Here is a 22,853-nt window from a genome sequence, read left to right as displayed (position 1 = left end):
CAGAGCAGCAGGAGTCAGGCGCTGAATGAAGAATAGACTGATTTTCATGGTGGAGCTGACCTCAGCTTTATAATAAAAAAAAATAAAATAAAAAAAAAAAAAAAGGTCCTACCTGGCAGATATGAGTTTCACATGTATTCTAACTGAAAGCACTGTTGAATACCTCCGCTCTCCTGACATAAGGGTGAGCGATGAAGAAAAATGAAAATATCTTCGAGGTACAGCAACTGGCCAGACTTCATCACCTGCCTGTCAGCTCCACCTCGGAAAGCTCCAAGAAATCCCTCGAGAATCCATCACCTCAACAACCGACTTGTTTCAGACTCAAACAAATCTCTACCCGAGAGAGCCTCAGAAATACAGTAGACCTTACAAGTCCACTGTAGCGGGTTAAAGGGACAGTTCATTCACTGAAGGAACAACCTCAGCCACTTCTGGTTCCAGGAGAGACGGGGGAGGATGTGGTCCAAAGGCCACCCAGAACCAAACACACAGCACACTGTCCATTGTTATGTACTGTAGGGGGTCAATACCTGGAATAAACCCTCCAGCATTTGACAATAGGGTGTTTTAATATTGACACAATGCCACCATCAAACATTCCCCTCTCATTCTCTTTTTAAAACAGATTTAAAGGAATGGTTTGAATTTTTGGTAACGTTTTTTAATTTCTTGGGGAGTGTTTGAGAGGATCGATGCCGCTCTTATGTTGGTTAGTTCAATATGAAACTGGAGCCAGTAGACAATTAGCTTAAGTTAAAACAGTTTCTTTTTACACTGCTATTTTTCATACAAATTTAACCAAAAAGATATAACATGACAATTAGACAGCTTTGCTTTCTCCTTTGGACAGAGGCCAGGCTAGCTGTCTGGTCTTCATATGAAGCTAAGCTAAGATATGCTAAGCTAAGCACAGCATCTCCTTACTCCGGCTTCATATTGAACGGACAAAAATTTGATTGGTATGAAGCAATCAATCAATCTCATCCAACTCTCAGCAAGACAGTAAAGTTTATTTCAAACTATTCCTTTAAAGCAAAAATGGCACTTAGGCGAATTGCTAACATTTACAAAGAATCCATTCAATTCAAATCACTGGACAAGTTAGTATATACTGTGCATATATTTTACTTGTGAAAAAACACATTTGACAGTTTGTCTTCCATCAGTTTTTTCAGTACTGATAAAGTGAACAAAGTGTAACCAATTAGATGAAAGGAACATCTCTTCAATATAGAAATTTCCCTTGCTGCATTTAAGAAAATTGCCTCCAGGTTGTCTAGTCGTGTTTAAAAGAACAGCATTGAAGATTTCTGGGTATCGTCGGATAAGGTGATTATCAGAAGGAGCCAGGTTAACAGAGAGGGAAACCTTTCTTTTGATCCTCCTTCGTCATCCGCTGACTGTGTTCTTTGGAGGCCAGAACAATCTCTGCGGTTCTCTACAGCTTATATTTTAAACCTCTTTCTACAACACTGCTACGGTTGGGTTTGATTATCCTTTTTTTCACCCATAGCAAAAAAAGTAGACTGGGTTGTGGCTGGCTGCTTATGAAAACAACCACTAAGCACGGAGAGGTATGGGTATGCATACATGCAGACATTTGCCAATACACACTGCGCAAATATCCAGCATGACCTTCTCCTGTCTCCCTCTCCATCACACACACTTCACTTGTTAGTTTTGGTCAGTCCATAGTGGAGGAACGTGTTCACTGTAGACGGTTGCTGCGGTGTTGAAATACACCCAAAAGTTCAGGGATGTAACACTTCACACGAGCACAGAGGTCCTAAGCCCACAGAACTGAGGCTGGAGGTCGGCCTTCCAGTCAAACTGAAGTTGAAGAAGAGGCAAGAAAATGGGCCGGAGGGGCTGAGTCTCAGGCATGTATTTTACAAATGTTCAAAGGAAGTGGTCTGGAAATAGATTAAGAATGGTGCTTGTGGCTTCGAGGACACAATTACCTACTGCAACCCTGGAGCTCTCCATTGGGAGGCTTAGGTAGAGAACTTGGCTTCCTTGGCTCTGATGTTTTATTGGTGGAGGAAGTCACTGTTTTGAGCAATGCACTTGGGAGCAAATAAGTAAACTACAACAGGGTTTGAGACTGTGATGGATGTAGACTGTGGTTTAGCCTGCCATTGGCCGTGTATCTTACGCTACATTCTTCTCCGCTATCTGCTCTATCCATTTTGAAAGGGCACTGACACTGCATCTTGTGCTTAACGGCGCCCAAGATGGTTGTGATTGGTTTGAAGAAATACAAACAAGCCAGAGCGGTTTTGTTTTATACCAGAATGACAGTGTGTGGAGTCAGGCCTTTTATTAGCACCGAGACAGCGCTGTGGAGATAGGTCTGGCTATGCAAGACTAGAGGGGGTTAGTCAGGCTAGCTAATGATGGAGCACAGATGGAGTGGTTCAATGTGAGAGCAGGAGACGGGCACGCCGAAGCTTCCGTCCAAAATTGGCCAGGGGAGTGTGGCCAAAAGAAGGGGCAAGAGGAGATAATGTGGGTAGAGTGTAAATATAAACAGGAGCTTCCATGGCTAGCAGTCCAAGAACAGCAGCCTACACATGTATTAATTACAGTGATTTTATCTAAATGCATTGCTGTAATTAATCCCCGTCACACTACAGCCAAGAAGCATTCCTCCTCTCTGTTGCTATTTTGCCATGCAGTTATGAAACAGAAGTGTAAACAATCAACTATTTCCTGAATGAGCGGTCAATCCTACTCTCTCAAAGTGTCAGGACACTGAACTTTAACACATGAAATCCTGATGCTGTCCAATATGATTGAACTGCTCACAAGCTCAACAGGATAGTATGTGCAAACTGAGGCAGCCATATATTTAGCAGAAATATGACATGACAATGTTTTGATATTTTTTTCCCCCCCACAACGTAAAATTGGTCAATACTAAAATTCTAACTTTAGTTTTGACCTTCATGTACCACTGCAACGTGCATTTCTGACAAAGTATTTCTACTGTACAAGTCTGCAGAGAACTCTCAAAATTCAGCGAGAAATATCCCTTTAAGACAAAGGCTGGATTCCAACTTACCCTTATTTTTACTCGAGCCGCCTCCACTCCTCCTGGCTGGCCTGCGATGGACACCTGTTCACAATAAAAAAAAGGAACATATGTAAATCACTTGCCAGTTCAAACCCATTCCAAGACAAATAATGGCTCAGATCATCGCATACAGTTGCACTTCATTTACATGTCGAAAATAGAATCCAGAACAAACAGAATGAAAACGGCAAAGGTTTAAAAGGCTTCCTCTAAACTCAAATTCCTTTTCATAGCATATTTCCAGGTAATGTTTTATATTCTTAAACCACATTTATTATAGTTACTATGAATCTAACCGTGTGATAAGAATGAATGAATAAATATATACTTTATTAATCCCCAAGGGGAAATTTAGTGTCGCGTAGCCTCCACAATTGAAGTGACAATTTAAATTTTCTTTTTTAAAAACAACCACCAAGATGAAACGGCAGACTAAAAAGAGCAGCGTGGAGGATTTATTGGCATCTAGCGGTGAGGTTGCAGATTTCATCCAACAGAACGTCCGCTCACCCCTCCATTTCCAAGCATGTCGAAGAAGTACGATATCTTTTAGGTCACGTAAAAGTTTGAATGGCTCTCTCTAGAGACAGGGTTTGGTTTGTTCTTTCTGGGCACACCATTTCTTGAAGTTACGGTATTTTAAAAAGTTTAAAATAATCTCGTTAAATGTGTCCTTTTTTATTCTTTTCCCTCTTTCAAAAAGGCAACTGTTCATCCGTGTAGAGACCTGAAGAAGGCCTTCAGTCTGGTTCATCTCTGGTCTCCAGTACTTCCACACAAACAAAAACACATGCATGCTATACATATGCACACATGTAACTGGTAAGTGCTTTGACCATCAAATTATATATTTTCAAAAGGAAAATGACTGGTTAGCCTCATGTTAGCGTGCTGAAATACTCCAGTAAGAAAGTAAGGTAAGAAGCCACTTCCATCGATTTTCACAGTTATCTATATTTACTTAACACCACTGCACTCAATATGCTCTGTAGCTAAAAAAGCTCTACTGCAGCCAGTAAGCTTTTGAAAACGGAAAAAGAGACAGCTCGGGTCGTGGGCCTAAAAAGGAGTCTCTTGCTACTCATCAGCCTGTACTTGCATCATGAGAGTAGGACTGGAGGGAGTTTAACAGTCTGAGATACAGAGTACTGGCGGGTCTACACACTGCAGTAAGAAACCTTACCATCAGTGAAGTAGGCTTTTAAGAATAGATTAACAAAGCATCTGACAAGTTAATGTACTGGTTGCTCTGCTGAACTCCTCACACTACACTTTCAACCAGATCATGGTGCTCCTCTACACCGAGTCCAGCCAAAACACGCCGGCTTCCTCTGGGTTGGCCAATCAAAACAGCCAGCTGGACCAACTCTCTGCAACCTGACCAGACCGAGACCCCTTGGCAGTTAATGAATGGGCTGAAGGTTCAGCCTGCACAGATAAAAAAAAAAAAAAAACTACCTGGAACTACTTAAGCTACGACTGAAGAACACAGGTCGTGGAAGGGTGGCAAGCACTCCAGGCAGCAGAACACAATGTAGTTACACTGAAAACATCAATCGTGCAAAGTTGTGGTTCAAGAGATTAAAGCAAAATATTTGACGGGGAGAACCATTTGATCGATCGGCAGTAAACAGCTCGCTTCCTCCATCCATCTCTCATGCCTCAGTGAAAACAGTACAGCACAGTATAAATCTATGTTGTAGCCCCACAGACCTGGTTGCTTTTCTCTGCCTGGTTGTTCCTGTTGGAGTCTGGGAAATGGATGTGGCAACCCGTCTCCTCCATCACCCTCTTGATGTTGTTGCCACCTTTGCCAATAACATGAGAGTGCTCTGTGTGAGAGACGTCCATCTTCAGAGTTACCCTGTTACTCTAATGAGCAGAAAGAGAGAAAGAGAGGGCTGCATTGCAATGATGATTGATAATGCTTGCAGTAGCTCAGTTAGTGGAGAACGGTGCATGCTACTATTCTCGTCTTTGAAAAGACATTTGTATGAAAGGAGATTTGTCAATTACTTCCTAGCGTCTTTTGGCGTCGATGGCTCTGCTACGAGGAACTATAAAAGTACTAAACCACATCAATACAGTTAGGCCTGCCGGTTGGGTTCATCATACAAAAGCACATGTGGATGGTTTTTTTGTAAAAACTCTTACTGGAGAGCGAATTAAACCAACTGGTCTGTCTGTCTGCTAGCTAGTAGCTAGCCAGCCAGCCAGCCGCTAGCCAGATTGGTGGTTCTTGGTTTAATGGAATATATTTTTGTAATACCCTATAGTTAAACCTCCAGTGGGGACCTGTGTCCACCCCTTCTGGCAATAAGGGTAATTACAAAAACACTGTCGACATTTGCTTTTTGTACGCCCACCGACTGAGCTCACACAGCCAGCAGATCCTCACAGCTCCAAAAACATCTGTGTAAATTTCCAAACGGGCGTTATTGAGATAAACTGATCCCCTACTGGGAACTACTTTCTCAACTGAAGAAATATTCAAACTTAATGTCAGCTTTTTAAAATGTTTTACATTAAAAAAGGATGATACAGCTGGCGCCGCAAAACAAGATGATCAAACTTCTGATTTTAAAATGGAATGAAGATTACAAAATGATGCAATACAGAAGTGCCCTAGTTCAGGCAAAGAATAGAGAGACAAAGACAGAAATGACAAAAGATTCATGAACTGCATTTATTGCACTGTGCAAAAATTTAAACACGAGAGTGTATCAAATAAAATGTGTCTGTTGATTATAAAAGGTCATGTCACTGAGAGGCCAGCGCAACATCTGCCCCCTTTACTCCATCACAATACCCAAAACTTACAATTTCCCCTCCTTTAAACACTTTCACATGTTGCAGTCATTTCAAAGAGGCACACTATTATCACTATTATCAAAGAAACCAATCATACTATGACATAACTTCTCGTGACAACCCCATATTAGATGCCGTAAACAAAGCCAATCGTGTGTTGTTTCTTGTGTCTTTTGCATTTGGCTGTTCAGAGTGCATGTGTGATTGCCCGCCCCCAGAGGGTGCTACAGTGCAGTCCCCCCAGGTACTTTATTTCCTGTGTTGCCATGGCAATGAAAGCCTGCATGCACACACGACAAAACCCACTGCAAGGCAAGGGATGAGAGTATCTGGAGAGATTAGTGCCAAGTTTGTACCACACTACTGTGAGCAATCTGTCACTTGGACCAGTGGGGGAGACGAGGTGAAATGCATTCGGTTCAAACTGAACACTGAGACACAGGCGAGAAAGAGGAGCTTGGGGAGAGAATTACACACATAAACATGAAGTCTATCTTCAACGTGACGAAGATGTTTACTGTACCTTTGTGTCAAGGACGGACATAATTCTGTCTTTGGCTTCCCTCACATTCTCCCTCTTCCCGCACACCTTGATGTGTGGATCTGCGGGGAGACATTCAACGTGGGAGAAAGACAGCACATGTTTAATATATGTTCTGTGTGTGTGTGTGTGTGTGTGTGTGTGTGTGTGTGTGTGTGTGTGTGTGTGTGTGTGTGTGTGTGTGTGTGTGTGTGTGTATAAGAGAGAGAGAGAGCGCCAACACTAACCCTTGTTGTATCCTTGAAGCAATACAAGGTGAGAGTGGGACACAATTTAAATCCATTAAAGCAAACATGACACAGCAGTCTGGATGTGTCAACAAATTAGAGGGCGTCGGAAAAAAGCTTTGCAACAGTAATTGCTGCTTTGATATCTGCCAAGTCTCATTTAAGTCGGCGTGCAGCGGGTGGGGGCTCTGTGGAATTATATCCAGGCACAAGCTGTCAGTCAGTGGAGTCGACAGGGACACCATTAGCTGGAGAGAATTGTTCTGCTGCAATTTAAGAATTAAAAAAAATACCATCATGTGACGCGTATCGCCTCTTTTTCCTGGACCTCATTCTGTCATTCAGCGACTGCAAAAATATACAGCAACTCATTTTTCACCGTCTTTCATGGTCGCACATGACTCAGCACGTCTACATGTGCTCTTTATCAGCGATCACACACACACACACACAACTGTCTCCCCGTGAAATGATTAGATACGAGCCTGCAACAGAAACGGCCACATCCTAATATTCTTGAATAAATACACTTAGTGGGCCCACAGAAGATCACACTCGTAAAAAAAGGTCTTAATAGGTTGAGTAAACTGTGCTTCCAGAGCCTCTAAATACTTCACTGAAAATAATCAAACACTGCATACCAAAACCATTCACAGCTAATGCTTTTCTCCGTGTAGGGTTGGGTAAGCCTACATCTGGCTCCACCGCATGCCGGAACCCTGGAGAACGCAAATGTGAAAACACACGCATATATTCAAATGTGCAAAGGCATGTACTACACACTCATGGTCCATCGCCCCTCTGTGTTAACTGTACTGAGCAGCAGGGAGTCGACTAAGCCCCTTTCCAGGAATACCCCTCCCCATCCACACACTAACAGCATCCACAGTTCGGTCTCACTAAAGCGGATTCAGTGTCACTAACGTCGTACGGATGCATGTTTAGACTTTCAAAGAGTGAAAAGTCTGAAACCAGAAAAAAAAAGAAAGACTGTCAGAAAAAACATGTGCGACGCCATGGGAAGTTCCCAATTCACATAATGCTTTTGATGATGAATAGCTCTCGAAGGCCAAACCAAGACGCTCTCCACGGAGCTGCAAAATACAAGACTGAGCAGCAGAGCACGGGTTGGCAAAAATGAAATTTGGTTTTATAGAGGTATCTGGTTCTGCTCTCTGTTTAATGTGCACTGGAAACTACGGGGAACAGAGTGCTAGCAAACAAGCACGGATCCTGTTAAGTGTCACAGGGGTCAGGAAACCTCAGCACACACACAACAAGAGACGCTAGCTCTTAAGAGTAACAAGCACTCTAAGAAGGCTTGAGGGCAAGGAACTAAACAAAAACCAAGCTGCAGTCTGAAACTGGAAAAACAAACCAAAGAAAACAAAGGAAAAAGAGTGGAAAGAGACTTATCTCTGCCTCAGAGCTGGTTACAGGACATTTTTCCATCATACAGCTGTTGCTTTGTACAATAGAAATCCCTCCACTTCCTCCTGTGGCACCAACTGTGACCATCAGAGGGAGTATAGCTCTTCCAGTGACAAACCTACACATCTGGCAAACATTAGCCAGCCTAAACGAGTGTTGCAGTTGAGATGTAGAACACCCCCGCTTTTTTAAGAAATGGAGTGTGCTGTATGCTCTTTTTTTTATGATTGATTGTGGAATAAAAAAGGAACACCTTTAGTCTTAATTTGGCACACACAACAGCTAGAAAAGCAACAAAAAAAACAAGAGAAGTCTTGCAGCTGCACAAAGTGAATGTTTTCAGTCGCACGATTTTACATAGTTCCACTTGACAGAGAAGAAACTTTCTGACCCGGAGCTCTGTGCTGGCAAAGCAAAAGCATTTTTCCAGCCGAGGACTACATTTGAAAAATACCACACAAATGAAGGGAATTAAGTCCTTTTGGCTTCGGCGTTTTCTCATTCAAAACATCTGCAGATATGTGGAAATGCATACTTGGCAGGTAGGATGAGTGTTAAGCTATTTTTCACGCGCAAACAAAAATCTTGAACCAGACTTTTAGAAATAAAAAGATAAAAGACAATCTCAGAGTATTGACCGTTCTGTCACACGGTGCTGAAGTTGCAGACCTGCCGTGAGGGATAGGGCTCCTCACTGGGTTCAATCACCAACACTGTGCTGATGACTGCTTGCCCTCGGGGGCTAACAACTGGCCTTATCACACCTGAGCAGGTGGCAGGGACAGCAAGTCAGCCGCAGGTGATAAATCAAATAGAGGAGATGGCATTTCGATGGAGTGTGGCCGTGTATGGGGAGAGGTTACAAACATACAAATCCCCCCCCACCCACATCTGCCAATATCCTGCCGAGCGTTACTGATCCCAGACATAAAAGACAGCAATAATGCGAGACACGGAAAACTAACACCCACGAAAGGAGTATGATTTTAGATTAAAATAACTCAAAACAATCATCAGCTATTTTAAGGACGGAGCAAGAGCGCTTTGCTCATATTAAATGAAAGGGACAGAAGAGTCTACAGTCATTTTGGGAAAAGCAGAAATTAAGAATGTAAGGAGTAGAATATTCTGTATTCAGGTTGTTAAAACACAGTCAGCTCAACATGTCTGTTCTCCCACAAATGCATTCACTCATAAGATAACTGTAAGTGATTAGCTAACATTCTTCTCCTCGGCTCCTCTCGGTTTACGCAAAACAGGGAAAAAAAGAAAAGAATCAAGGGTCACTTTAAATATTTGTATACAGAACATTCCCAGGTGGTGTTGGTTTTGTGAATGAACGGATACTTGGGATGAATGGATGGTTGTGTGTGAATAGGTTGCGCCTACAGTTGATTAAGTATCTAGAGGGGTGGGGGGGCGGGTGGGGGTCGGGGGGGGGGATGTTCTGATGTAACTCCTGTCAACTGTTTTCCGTACAGAGTGAGTGAGGAAGTTACATAACGTCATCGGATTCCACATCTGGCTTGAAGACACACACTGGCAATTCTCCTGAGGACAACAAAGCGGGCACAGCTACACCTACTCCTTCAACCCTCCCCCTCCCGGAAGAGCTTTAAATAACCATGATAATGTTTTATTGGTAACAGAGCGCTCGAACAACTCGGCCGATAAATGAGGGAGCTTCGATACAATGACCCCCCCGTCCGGCCCTCAGCAAAATGACAAATTCCTCAGTGCAGATGAAGTTTCATATTTTCAAACTTCTCAAAGACATTTTTAATAAGGAATGCTAGAGCAACCCTGAAACATTTCCTCCTTGACCGTCTGTCCAATGACTTTACTGAAAACATATTTCTGGTTAAAACAACATTGACTCATAAGCATTAACTTATGTTAGATGGAAAACTATCACAGCTATGTTGTTACCTGACATTTACACATTTGGTTCAGTTTAGCTCTCGGTTTTGTTGCTACACATCTTAAAAATGACTTGAGAGCATCAGATACGTTCAGGGAAATGTAATGGAAACTTAAGCCTGAGTTTATGGGCTTTGATGCGTGGCAAGTTCATTTTATAATGTAGATTCATAGATTATGTAGGCCAATCATTCTACTACTCATGTCACACAAGGCAAAAAAAGAAGTAAATTAATCCAGTATAAGAAGAATAGGAGATTATGAAGAAAAAAGAAGATCACCTTTTTTGGACTTTGCTCCGATCTTCAGTTTAGACGGCCAGGCGATCTGCGTTTGGGTCTCATCCATGATCTGGAACAGAATGAAGGAGGGCGGACACCAATTTATCACAGATGTCAGACTGGGCGGATGAAAACAAAAACAAAATACAATGTTGACTTCAAATTCAATTCAGTTTATTTAGTATAGCCCAGAATCACAAATTTGCCTCAGAGGCAAGGCAAGTTTATTTGTATAGCACATTTCAACAACAAGGCGATTCAAAGTGCTTCACATAAAACCATTAAAAGCATCAAAACATAATGCAGATTTAAAAACAGTTAAGAAAACATTAAAACAGTCAAAAAGCAAAATAAAAAATAAAAGTTGAAAAAGCTAAATAAAAAATAAAAGCTGAATAAAAGTTGCAGTGCAGTTTAAGAAATAAAATGCAGTAGTGAGATGCAGTAATTGAATCTGGTTCAGTTAAAGGCAGCAGCAAACAGAAAAGTCTTCAATCTGGACTTAAAGGAGCTGAGGGTCTCAGCAGACCTGTAGCTTTCAGGGACATTCTTCCAGATGTGTGGAGCAGAAAAGCTGAACGCTGCTTCTCCATGTTTAGTTCTGACTCTTGGAACAGAAAGTAGACTCGTCCCAGACGACCTGAAGGACCGGGATGGTCAGAGGGCTTTACAATCTGTACACATACGACATCCCTGTCCCGGGACCTCACATCAGATCAGGAATAACTTCCCAAAAAACAGAAAGAACCCTTTCACGGGGAAAAAAAAGAATAAAGGGAAGAAACCTTCAGGAGAGCAATAAAGGTTGGCAAATCATGACAATCATCAATCATGATTATATAGGTTTGTAGCAGCACACTCTGAACTCCACTGCTCACACTACATGTTTGCAGAAGTTGGCAAAATAACAAGTTATGAGTCATTCATATATATATATATATATATATATATATATATATATATATATATATATATATATATATATATATATATATATATATATATATATATATATATATATATATCATAATTGTATATGTAAATACCAGTTTTTTATATACTGTAGGATCTTTTTCAGTGTCTTAATGTGGTTTTGGCTTAGCTTGAAGTGTGGAGAACTCTTCACTGCATCGCCTTTACTGGGAAACATTCATTTTCTGACTTCAGAGAACATGAAACGAGTATTAACATCCAACAGCTTTGCACGATGAAAAGTTAAAATGTCAAAAGAAATTACCATATTCATAAGTTATGGAACGCCAGGGAACAGTCAAAGGAGCTGCGAGTCCAGTTTAAAATATGTCTGATGATATAAGCTCACGTGTCCAGACACTGCTTTGTTTCTGCTCGGCACCCAAATCCTCTCCAACACCACCAAAGTACAAAACTAAAAAGAAAATCTACTGAGTACACTTGGCTTTGGTACATGTGAAGAAAATCTATGTGTGAGCCCTTTGACAAGTCTAGTCATCATAACCAGGAGCACATGTACTAATGCAAAAAATGCTAACTACTTGTAGCACAAAGGCAAAAAACAAGAGTGAGGAGCTGTTCAAGCTGCTGTCGGCGGTCCAATCATCTCTTCTTTTCAACCTCGAGGAAGCTCACCTTGCTCGGCTTCCCGGCAACAAATCCGCAAACACACCCCTTGAGAGACGTCTGCATTGACGAGTGGATGATGTTATCGGGGAGGGAAAACAAGGGGAAAAACTGTCAAACCTTCCAAAAAAAAAAGAAAAAAAAAAGTGAAGCTTACATGCTCTATCTTAATCGCTCCGTCCTCGATGTGCACTATACTTGTTTTCACAAGGGCCTTTTTGTTTGCTTTAATACTTTCTAGGGGTTTGGGTCTTTCGGAGCAGAGAAGAGAAGATATGAAGTTGAAGTTTGCAAAGCTCCAGACAAGAACCCAAGGACAGCTTCAATCCATTACATTAGCAGCACTCAATATTCCTCTGCGGTCCAGTGCATTAAGCAATGAGCCACAAATGGGAGAGAGAGTGAATTAAGAGCCATCAGCACTACCAATGAAGATAGGATGTTGGGCTTATTAGCACAGCAATTCACAGCCAGGCTTTTTTGTTTTGTTTTTACAAACAATTTTCAAATGTTTTTCCTTGCCAAATAACAGCCTGTACTCCTGGGGGAAGTGGTGCACAAATCCAAAAAGGAAGTGCTTAAATCCCCCATATGCTCTCCTGGAAGTAGCATGGTCTGTTTGGCATCTTTTACAGCACATTCTGACAGCGTGTCTCACGTACCTGTAAAACCAGAGGGACGGCCCTGAAAGGCCTGATGTGTGCCTCTCTTTACTTTCCAGCTATAAACTCAAAGCTCATGATGGTTGACTGGAAGCTTTTTCAAGCCTCACTGATTTTTCTACAACATCCTATAATCACGTATAAAAATGGACAGCCTAGACGAGAACGGATTGAGGTGCTTGGCCCCACCGTTCTGCCACCAGCAGACCAAGAGGAACCAAATCAGCTTAACTTTTTTTAAGCACCATTTGATTCATTAAAAGCAAGCTCAAAGCTATCTTTTTAGGCTCGCAATGTTATAAACAAAGCAGAAAATGAAGAACTCTTACTTAAAAACAAAAAAAAGAGTGTTTGTACGCTTCTTGGAAAAACTGGATTCTGCAATCCTACAAAAAACTCATAACTGATTGTTGTGAGCCAATAAAACCATTGCAAAACCCATTTGTACAATAGTTGGAGTGTTGTTGCATTCTTCCTCCTCTCTCTTAAGCTTCTGGACCAAGTTGTATATCTTTGGGCATTATCATTACGATCTAGCGGCAGAGAAACATTATTCCAGTCATTCTCCTTTTAGCTCTACGTTTACTCCCAGTTTCTATTGAGTGAATCACAGAACCAAAAGGAATTTTCGTATCATTCTGTGCAATAAAAATAATGGAGTTTTTTTATTTTCATACGATACTTAACTATTTTGATTTGGGATTCTTGCGTGGCATCATTTAGCATGACTAAGCTGAAAACAGTTCCAGCTTGCTAATGATCCCACATTAATGTCCTCCGACTGGAAACCTTCACATCCCTCCTGCCGCAATAATATTATTATTACCAATGTATTTTACACGCTATGAACTTTAGGCCTGAAACCAAAATATGATGAGTTCCGTTACTGGGTTTTATACTAGCTGGAGGCACAGGGGACTCTAATCTACGACATGACACCCTCCCACAGTCGTCTGGTAAAAGGACAATAAATCGCAAATACCCTGTAGCGAAATACTAACTTTTCCTCCATCAACTGAAGTCACATGATCACACCAACAGCCGAATGCATCACAACATTAAAGGACATTCTGTTCTCAGTGACGAAGGAACTCCTCTACCGTTCCCCATTTATTTTGGCTTGCTCTCCTGCGACAATGACATATGCGTCTGGTTTTAAATTGAACGCCTCCTTGACAAAATCCACACGTTTAAGAAATACAACACTGCCGCCCGCAACCTCTCAGAGGCTGCTAAAATTACAGTGGCAATGTGGGGGCGTGATTGTGAGTTCCATAAAGAGGGCATTAAAAAGTGCCAAGATGTAGAAACCTGCAGTGTAGAACAAAAGTAACACATCAGAAGTAACTCCAATTACACTTTGATAAAATTATCAAACTTTACGGCCTATGCCTCATCAACTTCTTCTCTAAAGAGGGCCTTGTTCAGAGAGACCTGTTTCCTGTCAGCGTTGCTGTTCTTGGCAACGTAGTGCAGATGGGACTGATTTCTGACAGACCACACACCATTTTAAAAGGGTGGATGGCGTTTATTTTTCATGGAGGGGCGAGCGAATACCTCTTAAATGGGTCGAGATATTTGCACAAATTAAGTTACCTATACATTTGGTCATACTCTCTGGCACTCCACCCTTTCTGAAATGAATAAATACATAAATGACTATGGTTCTGATCAGTTTCCCGGCACGACCTTGACATGATAGCTTCTGAGAGGTTTGCAGCTGGTGCATGCAGATGTGCGCAGAGCCGTACGAGAAATCAAACAGGATATCATTAAGGCAATGTCCTGAAAGACCGCACATGTGTCCAACACACGTGACTGTGTGTGTGTGTGTGTGTGTGTGTGTGTGTGTGTGTGTGTGTGTGTGCGCGCGCATGCATCTGGATGTGTGCGCTATACTATAGCACAGCAGCAATCAACATGGCAGAGGCATGTTTCCTGGCCTGTACTGTGATGGTGCAGCTGTTGATTCAGCTGGAGTGTGTATGTGTGTGTGTTTTTGGGAGGGGGACACAGAGGGCTGTTTGGGGGTGGGTGTAAAGAGACTGACTGAGGGAACAGCGTGGACTTAACAGTCCCCACGAGACACAACAGTCATAACTGAGTTCATGTTAACAACTCGAGTGCTAACTCGCAGCTAAAGCCCCATTACGCCGCGGGGCTAACGCTAACATGTGCACGGTTATAAAAGAGCAACATGCATCAGAGAAAAGGCTCTTCTGCAAAAACATCTGTCAAAATGTGTCGAGACTCCACGTCTTTCTCGGGCTGCTTGAGAAAAACAAACATTTGTTTATATATGTTTTGCTAGCACTCGTACCAACCTCTGTATTTCAACATCTCACAATTTCATGCCAACCAAATATTTCATCTTTACAGTCTTCCGTTTTCCTATTTTGCCGGTGTCAGAGTAGCGAAATACAAGATTCTACGGTGCTATTAAGCAAATGAAATATATTACGCCTGGCCTAAGATCTGAGCGCACTGGCCCTTATACATCATGCCTGGCAGTATTTACAGAGCCACAACTCCTGGGAAGCAGTGGTGGAAAGGGGGTTCAAGGATGAACTTGTAAAAGGGTTCAAAAAGCATCCTTCAAATCCACTCCAAGCTCCTCTGTGGCGCACAGTTATCATCTCAACCAGCCGAGCTTCTCGGCTCTTCGCTGTCCCGCAGCTCAACTTCTGCACAGCTCTCCAAACAGCTTAGCGGTCTGTGCCATGATTTGACACTCCCAACAGTTCTCAGTCCAAAACCTGTGATGGAACTGTTCGCTGACGCACGCTTCAAGAGTCTCATTTGCAGGAAAAACAACAACCGTGTTATACCAGACTGATAGCAGTGACACACCAGTTTCACTGGTTTAATGAAATGCAAAGATGAAATAGCAGGAGGGAAGAGGAAAATGTGAGATAGGAGACCAAAACAACGCCTGAGGAGAAAAAAAAGGGGACATGAAGCTGGCGAGATTCCCCCATGTGAGCTGCAGGGACTTCAGCACGAGGCTCATTTCCCAGCTGTGGCACCCTCCTGTGGTCCCGCTTTGTCCGCTATCCTCTTAACCTTCTCTCCGACGACATGAAGGGGGTTATTACAAAATGTTGCTCCGGACACGGAGGAAGTCCAGCAGACAGTGAGTAAGAGGGTTTGATCGACCACAGCCAGCGGGTCTCGGGAGAAAGCGCGGGGGTTGACCGGTTTATGTTGCTCTCGTCAGCGACTGAACTCTGAATCTCGCTGCCAAGGCAACTGCCAAATGTCCTTCCCAAAGCCTAACATGTAAACGTGTGTGCGCCAAAACTTGCCTCACGTGAGGGAGAGAGTTGCTACGCATGTACTTTAGTCTGCTAGTGTGTGTGTGTGTGTGTGTGCGTGCGTGCGTGCGTGCGTGTGTGAGAGATGGGTGTGTTGGACGGGCGAGGAAGCAGCCCAACTAAGAGTTTCCACTTTCATCAACGTCAAGGTATTTCACACACCTCATCCATTTTCTTTCAACAATACCGTTCCACAGTCGCACTCAGTGTTTATTTTCCTGACTTTAATTAGGCATGTGTGGTGATCACGCTATCAGAAGGAAACTATACAGAGTTATCCAAATGGAAATTCTACAATAAAAACATGACTTTAGCGCTCCTCCTTCGCTGCTCTTTGCCGGTCTGCCAACCCAAACAGCTGAACACTAATTTATAATTGACAATTTAACCGGTAGTAACCACTGTTTCTTTGAACAAGCTGTGACAAAATTCCAGCCGGAGGCTTTAAAAAATAATAATGTGACCGGCAAAGTCAATACACCAACAGCCGGATTTTGTCAGAATAGCTTTGTGGAGCGAGGTAGAAACCTACACATTTTAAACATTACAGCTATATCCAAACCAAAAGAGGTGGAGACCGATTTAGAGAATATCTAGAGTCCTTGTTAAGATTCCTGGGAGGAGGATCTGAAGGCGCCTGGTTTGCATTACTTGCTTCAGGAACAGTTAAATTGCCTCCTTCTTTGACAGTTAACGCAGCTCCCTAACCTCCAAAACCAAATATGGAAAAAAAACAAAAGAAGAATGCTAAAATCAACCGATGTCCATCATTTATTTCATTACAGGCCATTAACATACTATGGAGGGAGTTTAAAACATATTCAGGAAACTGGATTTCAAACAAGACTGAAACCATTATAGTGCGTCAATAATTAATGAAATGCCAGCTGTCAAAATTAAATTAGCCGATAACTTTGTTGAAAATGGGATTTCTTTCATTTTCAGCACCATGTGATTAGTCTCCGTTTATTCTGATACAGCACACACACTTTCTGTCAAATACTTGAGGTTCAAGTTAAGCAAATAGAGGATCAAGGTTAGTTCGTACATTCACGGTCTGAACTAATGTCGTTAATCGCTGCTTTCCCTCATCATGGTGCTTTACAAAGAGAACTGTGTGAGGATTAGGTTTGGCAGCATTTTCTATTCGTTGTTTTACAGTGATTAAGAACCTGAAACTACCAGAAGCTGCTCTGACACAGAATCTTTTCAAATAGAAAAATCATACCAAAAAAAACAATCTGCAATCTTGTCAGTGCAATATAAAAGTTAATTATGAGCTTAATTCATGTGATGTGATTGATTGTTAGTAAGCCGTCAAGCAATGTAACGGATCAACAAGCATATCAAAGTTTATGATTGGCTTATTGGGGACATTTTCCATCATGGCCAGTGGTACAGTGTTATAGCGCCCAGCCTGCTCGGGATTAGTTGTAGGAATAAAAAGAAAAGTCACAGTAGCGTCATTAATTAACAAAATGATTTCATTGTCAGAGACATGGAGGCTTTAATAGAACATGTGCTTTAAAAAGCTAATCCTTGAGGCTGGACCTTCTATGAAAGACCATTAGGTAATAAAGATTACCACATCAGAGTCACACACTCGACTGATCAATGAGCACCAGAGACACAATGGGAGCAAGTTTCAAGACCGTTTAAGATCACTGAATCAAATCCTTGTTTTATTGGATGGAACGAAGCTACAGAGCATTCACTAATTAAATCAGTGACAACGAAAAGTCAGTCTCTCTCATTTCAAATATGAGGCGATGATCTGGCGTATTATGGTATATTATGCAAGCGAGAAAGGCCCACTAGTGTTGTGTCAGCTGTGTTATAGGATCAGAGCCCCGGAGTGACTCAACGTCATTGTCGTTGTAGTTTGTTTTGGTCTGTAATTACGAGCGACTGGATGAGCACCTGACATCTGCTCCCTTCACTGAGAGAGAAGTGCAGCTCAGAGGGCTTGAATACAACCTAAAGACAAAGCAAAACACCATCCAAGTGCAGACTACACACTCACCTTCTGAAAGAAATCCTCCCCTCCGTTGACTCTCCCCTCAGAGGCAGCTAGAGTGAGACAGAGAAAAAATACATTCATGAAACCACACAAAGACAGCTCACTTCTATTTTTTTTTTTCCTCTTCTTTTTTTTCTTCAAAAAAAATCAAATCACACAAAGATTATCCAGTTGCCTCAAAATGTTATGGTATCGTCACACAGAGCCGTACTTATGGTGGATCTCTATTTATTGGGATATTGTGTTTGGCGAGGTTACCGATACTGCTCATAGGAAAATGTTCCGAGTCATTTTCCGTAATCCCGGAGATTGGATACAGCTTCTGTGTGACAAATTGATGGATAAAGTGAAACTATTTGGAAGTAGACGTTAATTAAGTATTTTATCCCACACTTGGATAAACTAGTGTCTATTTCACACTTCTCAAAAAGGCTTTCAGACTTTTTCGTCTCTCAGCATGTACACTTCCCCCTCTGCGGACTACAGTATCTAAAAGCTTTAAAGCAAACTGCCAACATGCAAAAAATTCAATAAAATAGGCGCTGAGAGTAGGTGGAAATGCCAAGAAACTCTCTCAGCTGAAACAGTGAGCTCGATAGAAACAGAGGTCCAACCACCGAAGCGAATCAGGCCTGTAGTCCCTCCAACACATCTGCAAGCGCTTCGAGCTAGAGCTGCTCTGTTGATGCCGAATACAGGTCTGCTCTACAAGGAGGATTCTCCTGTTCCTCGGTCATTTGAGAGGACAGGAACAGGATTTGTTGCTGTTTTTTGGAGATAGATTTGTCTCAATGTTATTTCTGTGCAAGAGTGTAATATATAACTATAAAAGACCTTCCACAAATAAAATAATATCTATGAATATATTCAATTAATTCACAAATAAAAGCATTTGTGAATATCTTTTGCGAACATTTACAACTTGTACGCTTAAGCCTCAATGTCCCTTTTATCACTCTGCCATTTTATCATCTCCGCATTTCAAAGTAAGAGCATGCAGTTGTTCTATGGGCGGTTTCTTTTTTACCAGCAATAAGTAACATGCATTTATTATTCTATAATGTAATTGTGACATAATGAGTATTAGAGCGTGTTTATTTGTTGTATGTATATTATCCAGCACACACGCACTTACATTTACGGTATTTTGTAAGATTCTGGCCGTTTCACGGCATGTCACAGTATTTTTTTCGAGTAAACACATTCATTGACGCCAAAAAGGACCGCCGGCCAAATGAAAAGCTGTTGCGAGTGGTGAACAGCTGTTTTTACGTTGGTACATAGAGGGTGTTAGGAAACTAAACATGGGCGGGAGTTAGGACCCAGGGGAATGTAGGTGAAGAGACAGACCTGCGACGGAGTTTCTGTGATAGTGGGCGAGCTGTACCCAGCATGCAGTTCGGCGGTGTAATTTTTATAAATGTACAATCATTAGTGTCACAAACTGTTGCGTCGTGATGTTTAACCCTGTTAAAGAGCGTTAGTTGTGGGTTATTAATTGTTGTTATCAAGTTAGAAACTGACTCCATCTCAATACACGTAATAAAAGTAGCTCCGACCGCTGCGCCCTCAGCGGTGAGCTGTGAAAAATAAATGTCCCCGACTGCTGAAGAGCGACAACTGTTGTTACGGCTATGCACCGGTATGACGGTATATGAAAAAAATCCTACTCTATGGAAGTTTGAAGCCCTACCTGAATGTATTCAAATATATCTGGGGCAGGCCCTCGAGGCTACATAATTGCCAACTGAAGCCCCCCCCACACTTATAATAGGGACATAACAAATTACGAATTGCTGAAGAAACAGCTCATAAAAAGATTGCGCTCTACTTTGAAATTCAGAAATGGTGTCAGCGGACGATCGAATGTACATTTCTGTTTTAAACCTAGTCTCAAAATTCTGCGTGTGTAAAAAGCAAATCCACAAGCGTAAGATTGAGATCCGTTCTCTCTTACAAAGTATACAACGTCTGCAGTGCACACGGTAAGATGTGCAAGCTGGGTGTGAAAGGCATCGTTATGACTTCACCATCAACACCACATTTCAAGGCACAAAAAAAGAGAAAATGAAAAAACCTCACCAAGCATAATTTCATTTTCCACCAGAGCTGTCATTATGGCCTTTGGCGATACATCATGAGTATTTAACATATGCTTGTACTTAACGCAGGCTGCCCAGTAAACGCGTGCAGGCCGCAGTTTATGAAGCCATGGAGACGGACAGACCCTTGGCTCAACGGGTGAGTCGTTTTTCAAATGAAATTTGTGTACATCAAACGCTGACCACCCGATTACACTGATAACAGATGAGTTCTGGCTACTCTTTGGCTCGTCGTTCAAGACAGAATAACAATGAAAAGGAAATCTAAGAAGGATATGGATTAGAAACTGTAAATAAAGCGGTCGCAGAAAAGAAAGAAACACTTCCACCCCCAACTATAACCCTAAATTACTATACTGTGTAGCCTCATTTTAAACAAGACAATGTCCAATTCAATACTTCAGCCACAAAGTAAAGCAAAGAAACAGACGCGTCCAAATATGTCAATGTTTTCATCACTTCACCTGCTTTGGAAACAGTTTCACTGTCTTGCCTCCCATGGAAGAGGGGCACCAGCAGATGGAGAGCGTCACAGACGGGAAAATAACAAAGTTGCTAAAGCAACGTTGGATGCCGCTTTAGCGTCTTCAAGTCTCACAGATCTTTGTTTAAAGTCGCAGTCCTCTTACAGAGCGGCTAGTGCTCATAGGGATGCACTCGGCGATGCATAAATAGAGAAGACAGGGGAAATCACATGCAGCTCCCCATAAACACTGAAAAGAGTTATGGCTAGAGTTTTATTTTTTCTTGAATCACACATGAAGAAACAGTTAATCTACAATTTGGTTTGGTTGCATTAGTAATGCATTACACTGGTTGGTCACCTCCATCCCAAACAGAAACATACATTTGTGTGTCTTTATCTCATAGGATTGTATTTAAATACCTATTGAGATTGGAAATTTGAGCTCAGGAGAGTGAACAGACAGACACGTGTAGACTAAACAATCCCAAAAAAATAAGTTAACTGACATCGATGAAACATGATGGCGAGTTGCAGCCTTGGCTGATGATAAAACCAGCTGCTCTGCATTTACGCAAAAGGAAATATAGTTGGTTATCTCGATAGTTGAAGTGTTTTGATCCAATATTTAGTTGAGATAACATTCAGCTTTGGGTAGAATGACTAAGAACAGCTCTGTCTCTTTTTAGGTGGCCTGAAGTTATCCAAGTTGATGAAAGACCCCGTTACTACAAGCGTCTCCTGAATGAACAAAGACAAACAAAAAAAGAGCGCAGCATCATCTAACAGACTGGGTTGTTTCTACTCGTCTACTGAAACTGTCTAATGGTGCTCTTTTTCCTCTCTGGTGTTCTTTTATCAACTAAACAAAAGTACATCCCAAAAGGCAAAGTCTCTTTAAGTGGCCAATTAAAGAGTTGAATAAAAAAAAAAACACACACAGTAAGTCAATTAAAATACCAATTACAAACAAGTTATAAAACTCAGTAATGTTGTTGAACTCTGGATTCTTTTGATCATACAGTACACCCCAACATACGCTTCCCTGGAACTGTCATTGATTTGTAAACTTACTGGATATGTAACAGAGGTCTGTTATTAGTCACAGAGAAAACATTTACAGAAAAGGAAAAAAAAAACAACCTGTGCCGTGCGTCTGCCCGACTTGTGAGGATGCCGTCAGGCAAAGTGACAGATGGGACTTAGTGTGGCTGCTGCTTCTGTGAGGATCAGCAACTAGGGCCAGTAATTTGACAACAATTCATATGCAGGTCGCACTGGCATGATAACCATATTTATAGTTCAATAAATTACATCTCAGCTGCACCCAAATTCTGCCTCATGAAATGTTTTCATGCCACATCAAAACCTTTTTCCCGATAGAAACACTAAATTGCAAAGAATCACATGCAATCTCCTCTTCTCCTAAACACATGCACATCTCCTGTAAGTATGTAATTCAACATAAATGTGGGAGATGAGTCATACACACGTGAACATATCAAATGGCAGCCCCATCAGCCTACAAAGCCAACTGATGAATTAAAACAGGACACAAGCTAGATCGAAGAAATTGTTTGCCGTTACCGAGTCAGCAGTTTTACATTTCAATGCATTTACACTTTTGTCAAAACTCTGATATCAAACAAGGTCTTATGACATGATTCAGGAGACAAAGAAAACCAAACATGAGATATACAATGTTTTATTTGGTTGTTTTTTTTAACCTTGAAACAACCAAAGACCAACACAAACCACTGGAACAACATGTTTGGGACTTGAGCCGAGAGGAATTAGATATGGAACACGAGTGAAAACATGAACCATGTGAGCACAACATCCTGTTGGCACACGTGTGGTGTGTAACCCGGCCGTGGGAGAACTCGGAGCAGAGGAAGGAGGGGTGCACCAGGGTGTACCATGAACTATGGAAAATACAATATAGATACCGGTAGTCTCATCCCCGCTTATTCTAAAACTGCACAGCGCTATAGGTTCCAAATACGTAGTGGCTCAGCTTTCTGAAAGAAAAAAAAAAAAACTACTTGAGACATTTGTAGCTACATGGAAGGGCTTCTTGAAGCAGACACTTTCTCCTTCACCACAATCACTAGTCTGCTTCAAGGCCTCTGAATAGAAGGTTAAGTGTGTTCCTTGATGGAAAAACAACTGAGCAAATGAGAGCTTTGTAGGTGGGATTAAGAGCAGGGATGCCATCATCCTGTGTGAGAGCCATTTTTTTACTGACAATCGCGGGTGCAAGGAGTGCAATGCTAAATCGGTGGAGTGATATTGAATTAGCTGCTGCTATAGTCACCAGCCACTACCGCAGCTTCTTTAACTGAGTGATAAGGCAAGACAGCGATTAGTTTGAGAAAAGAAACGCTCTTCTCAAACAGAAAA

The 22,853-nt window shown here is 41.8% G+C and overlaps 1 protein-coding gene across 1 annotated transcript in view; it reads right to left on the bottom strand.

Moving 5' to 3' along the window:
- Positions 1–22,853, bottom strand: part of bicc1a (BicC family RNA binding protein 1a) — a gene marked incomplete at both ends in the record, with an annotated part of 53,157 nt that overhangs the window by 17,937 nt on the left and 12,367 nt on the right. Inside the window, 5 exons of the mRNA XM_079230052.1 lie at positions 3,068–3,121; positions 4,793–4,951; positions 6,414–6,493; positions 10,291–10,360; positions 17,889–17,935. Of these exons, the coding sequence (XP_079086178.1) occupies positions 3,068–3,121; positions 4,793–4,951; positions 6,414–6,493; positions 10,291–10,360; positions 17,889–17,935 (410 nt within the window). The remainder of the gene's footprint in view (positions 1–3,067; positions 3,122–4,792; positions 4,952–6,413; positions 6,494–10,290; positions 10,361–17,888; positions 17,936–22,853) is intronic.

This window comes from Taurulus bubalis, assembly GCF_910589615.1.
Source record: "Taurulus bubalis genome assembly, chromosome: 14".
Classification (NCBI taxonomy): domain Eukaryota; kingdom Metazoa; phylum Chordata; class Actinopteri; order Perciformes; family Cottidae; genus Taurulus; species Taurulus bubalis.
Note: the sequence above shows the minus strand (reverse complement) of the source record. Positions and strands in the feature narration are given on the sequence as shown.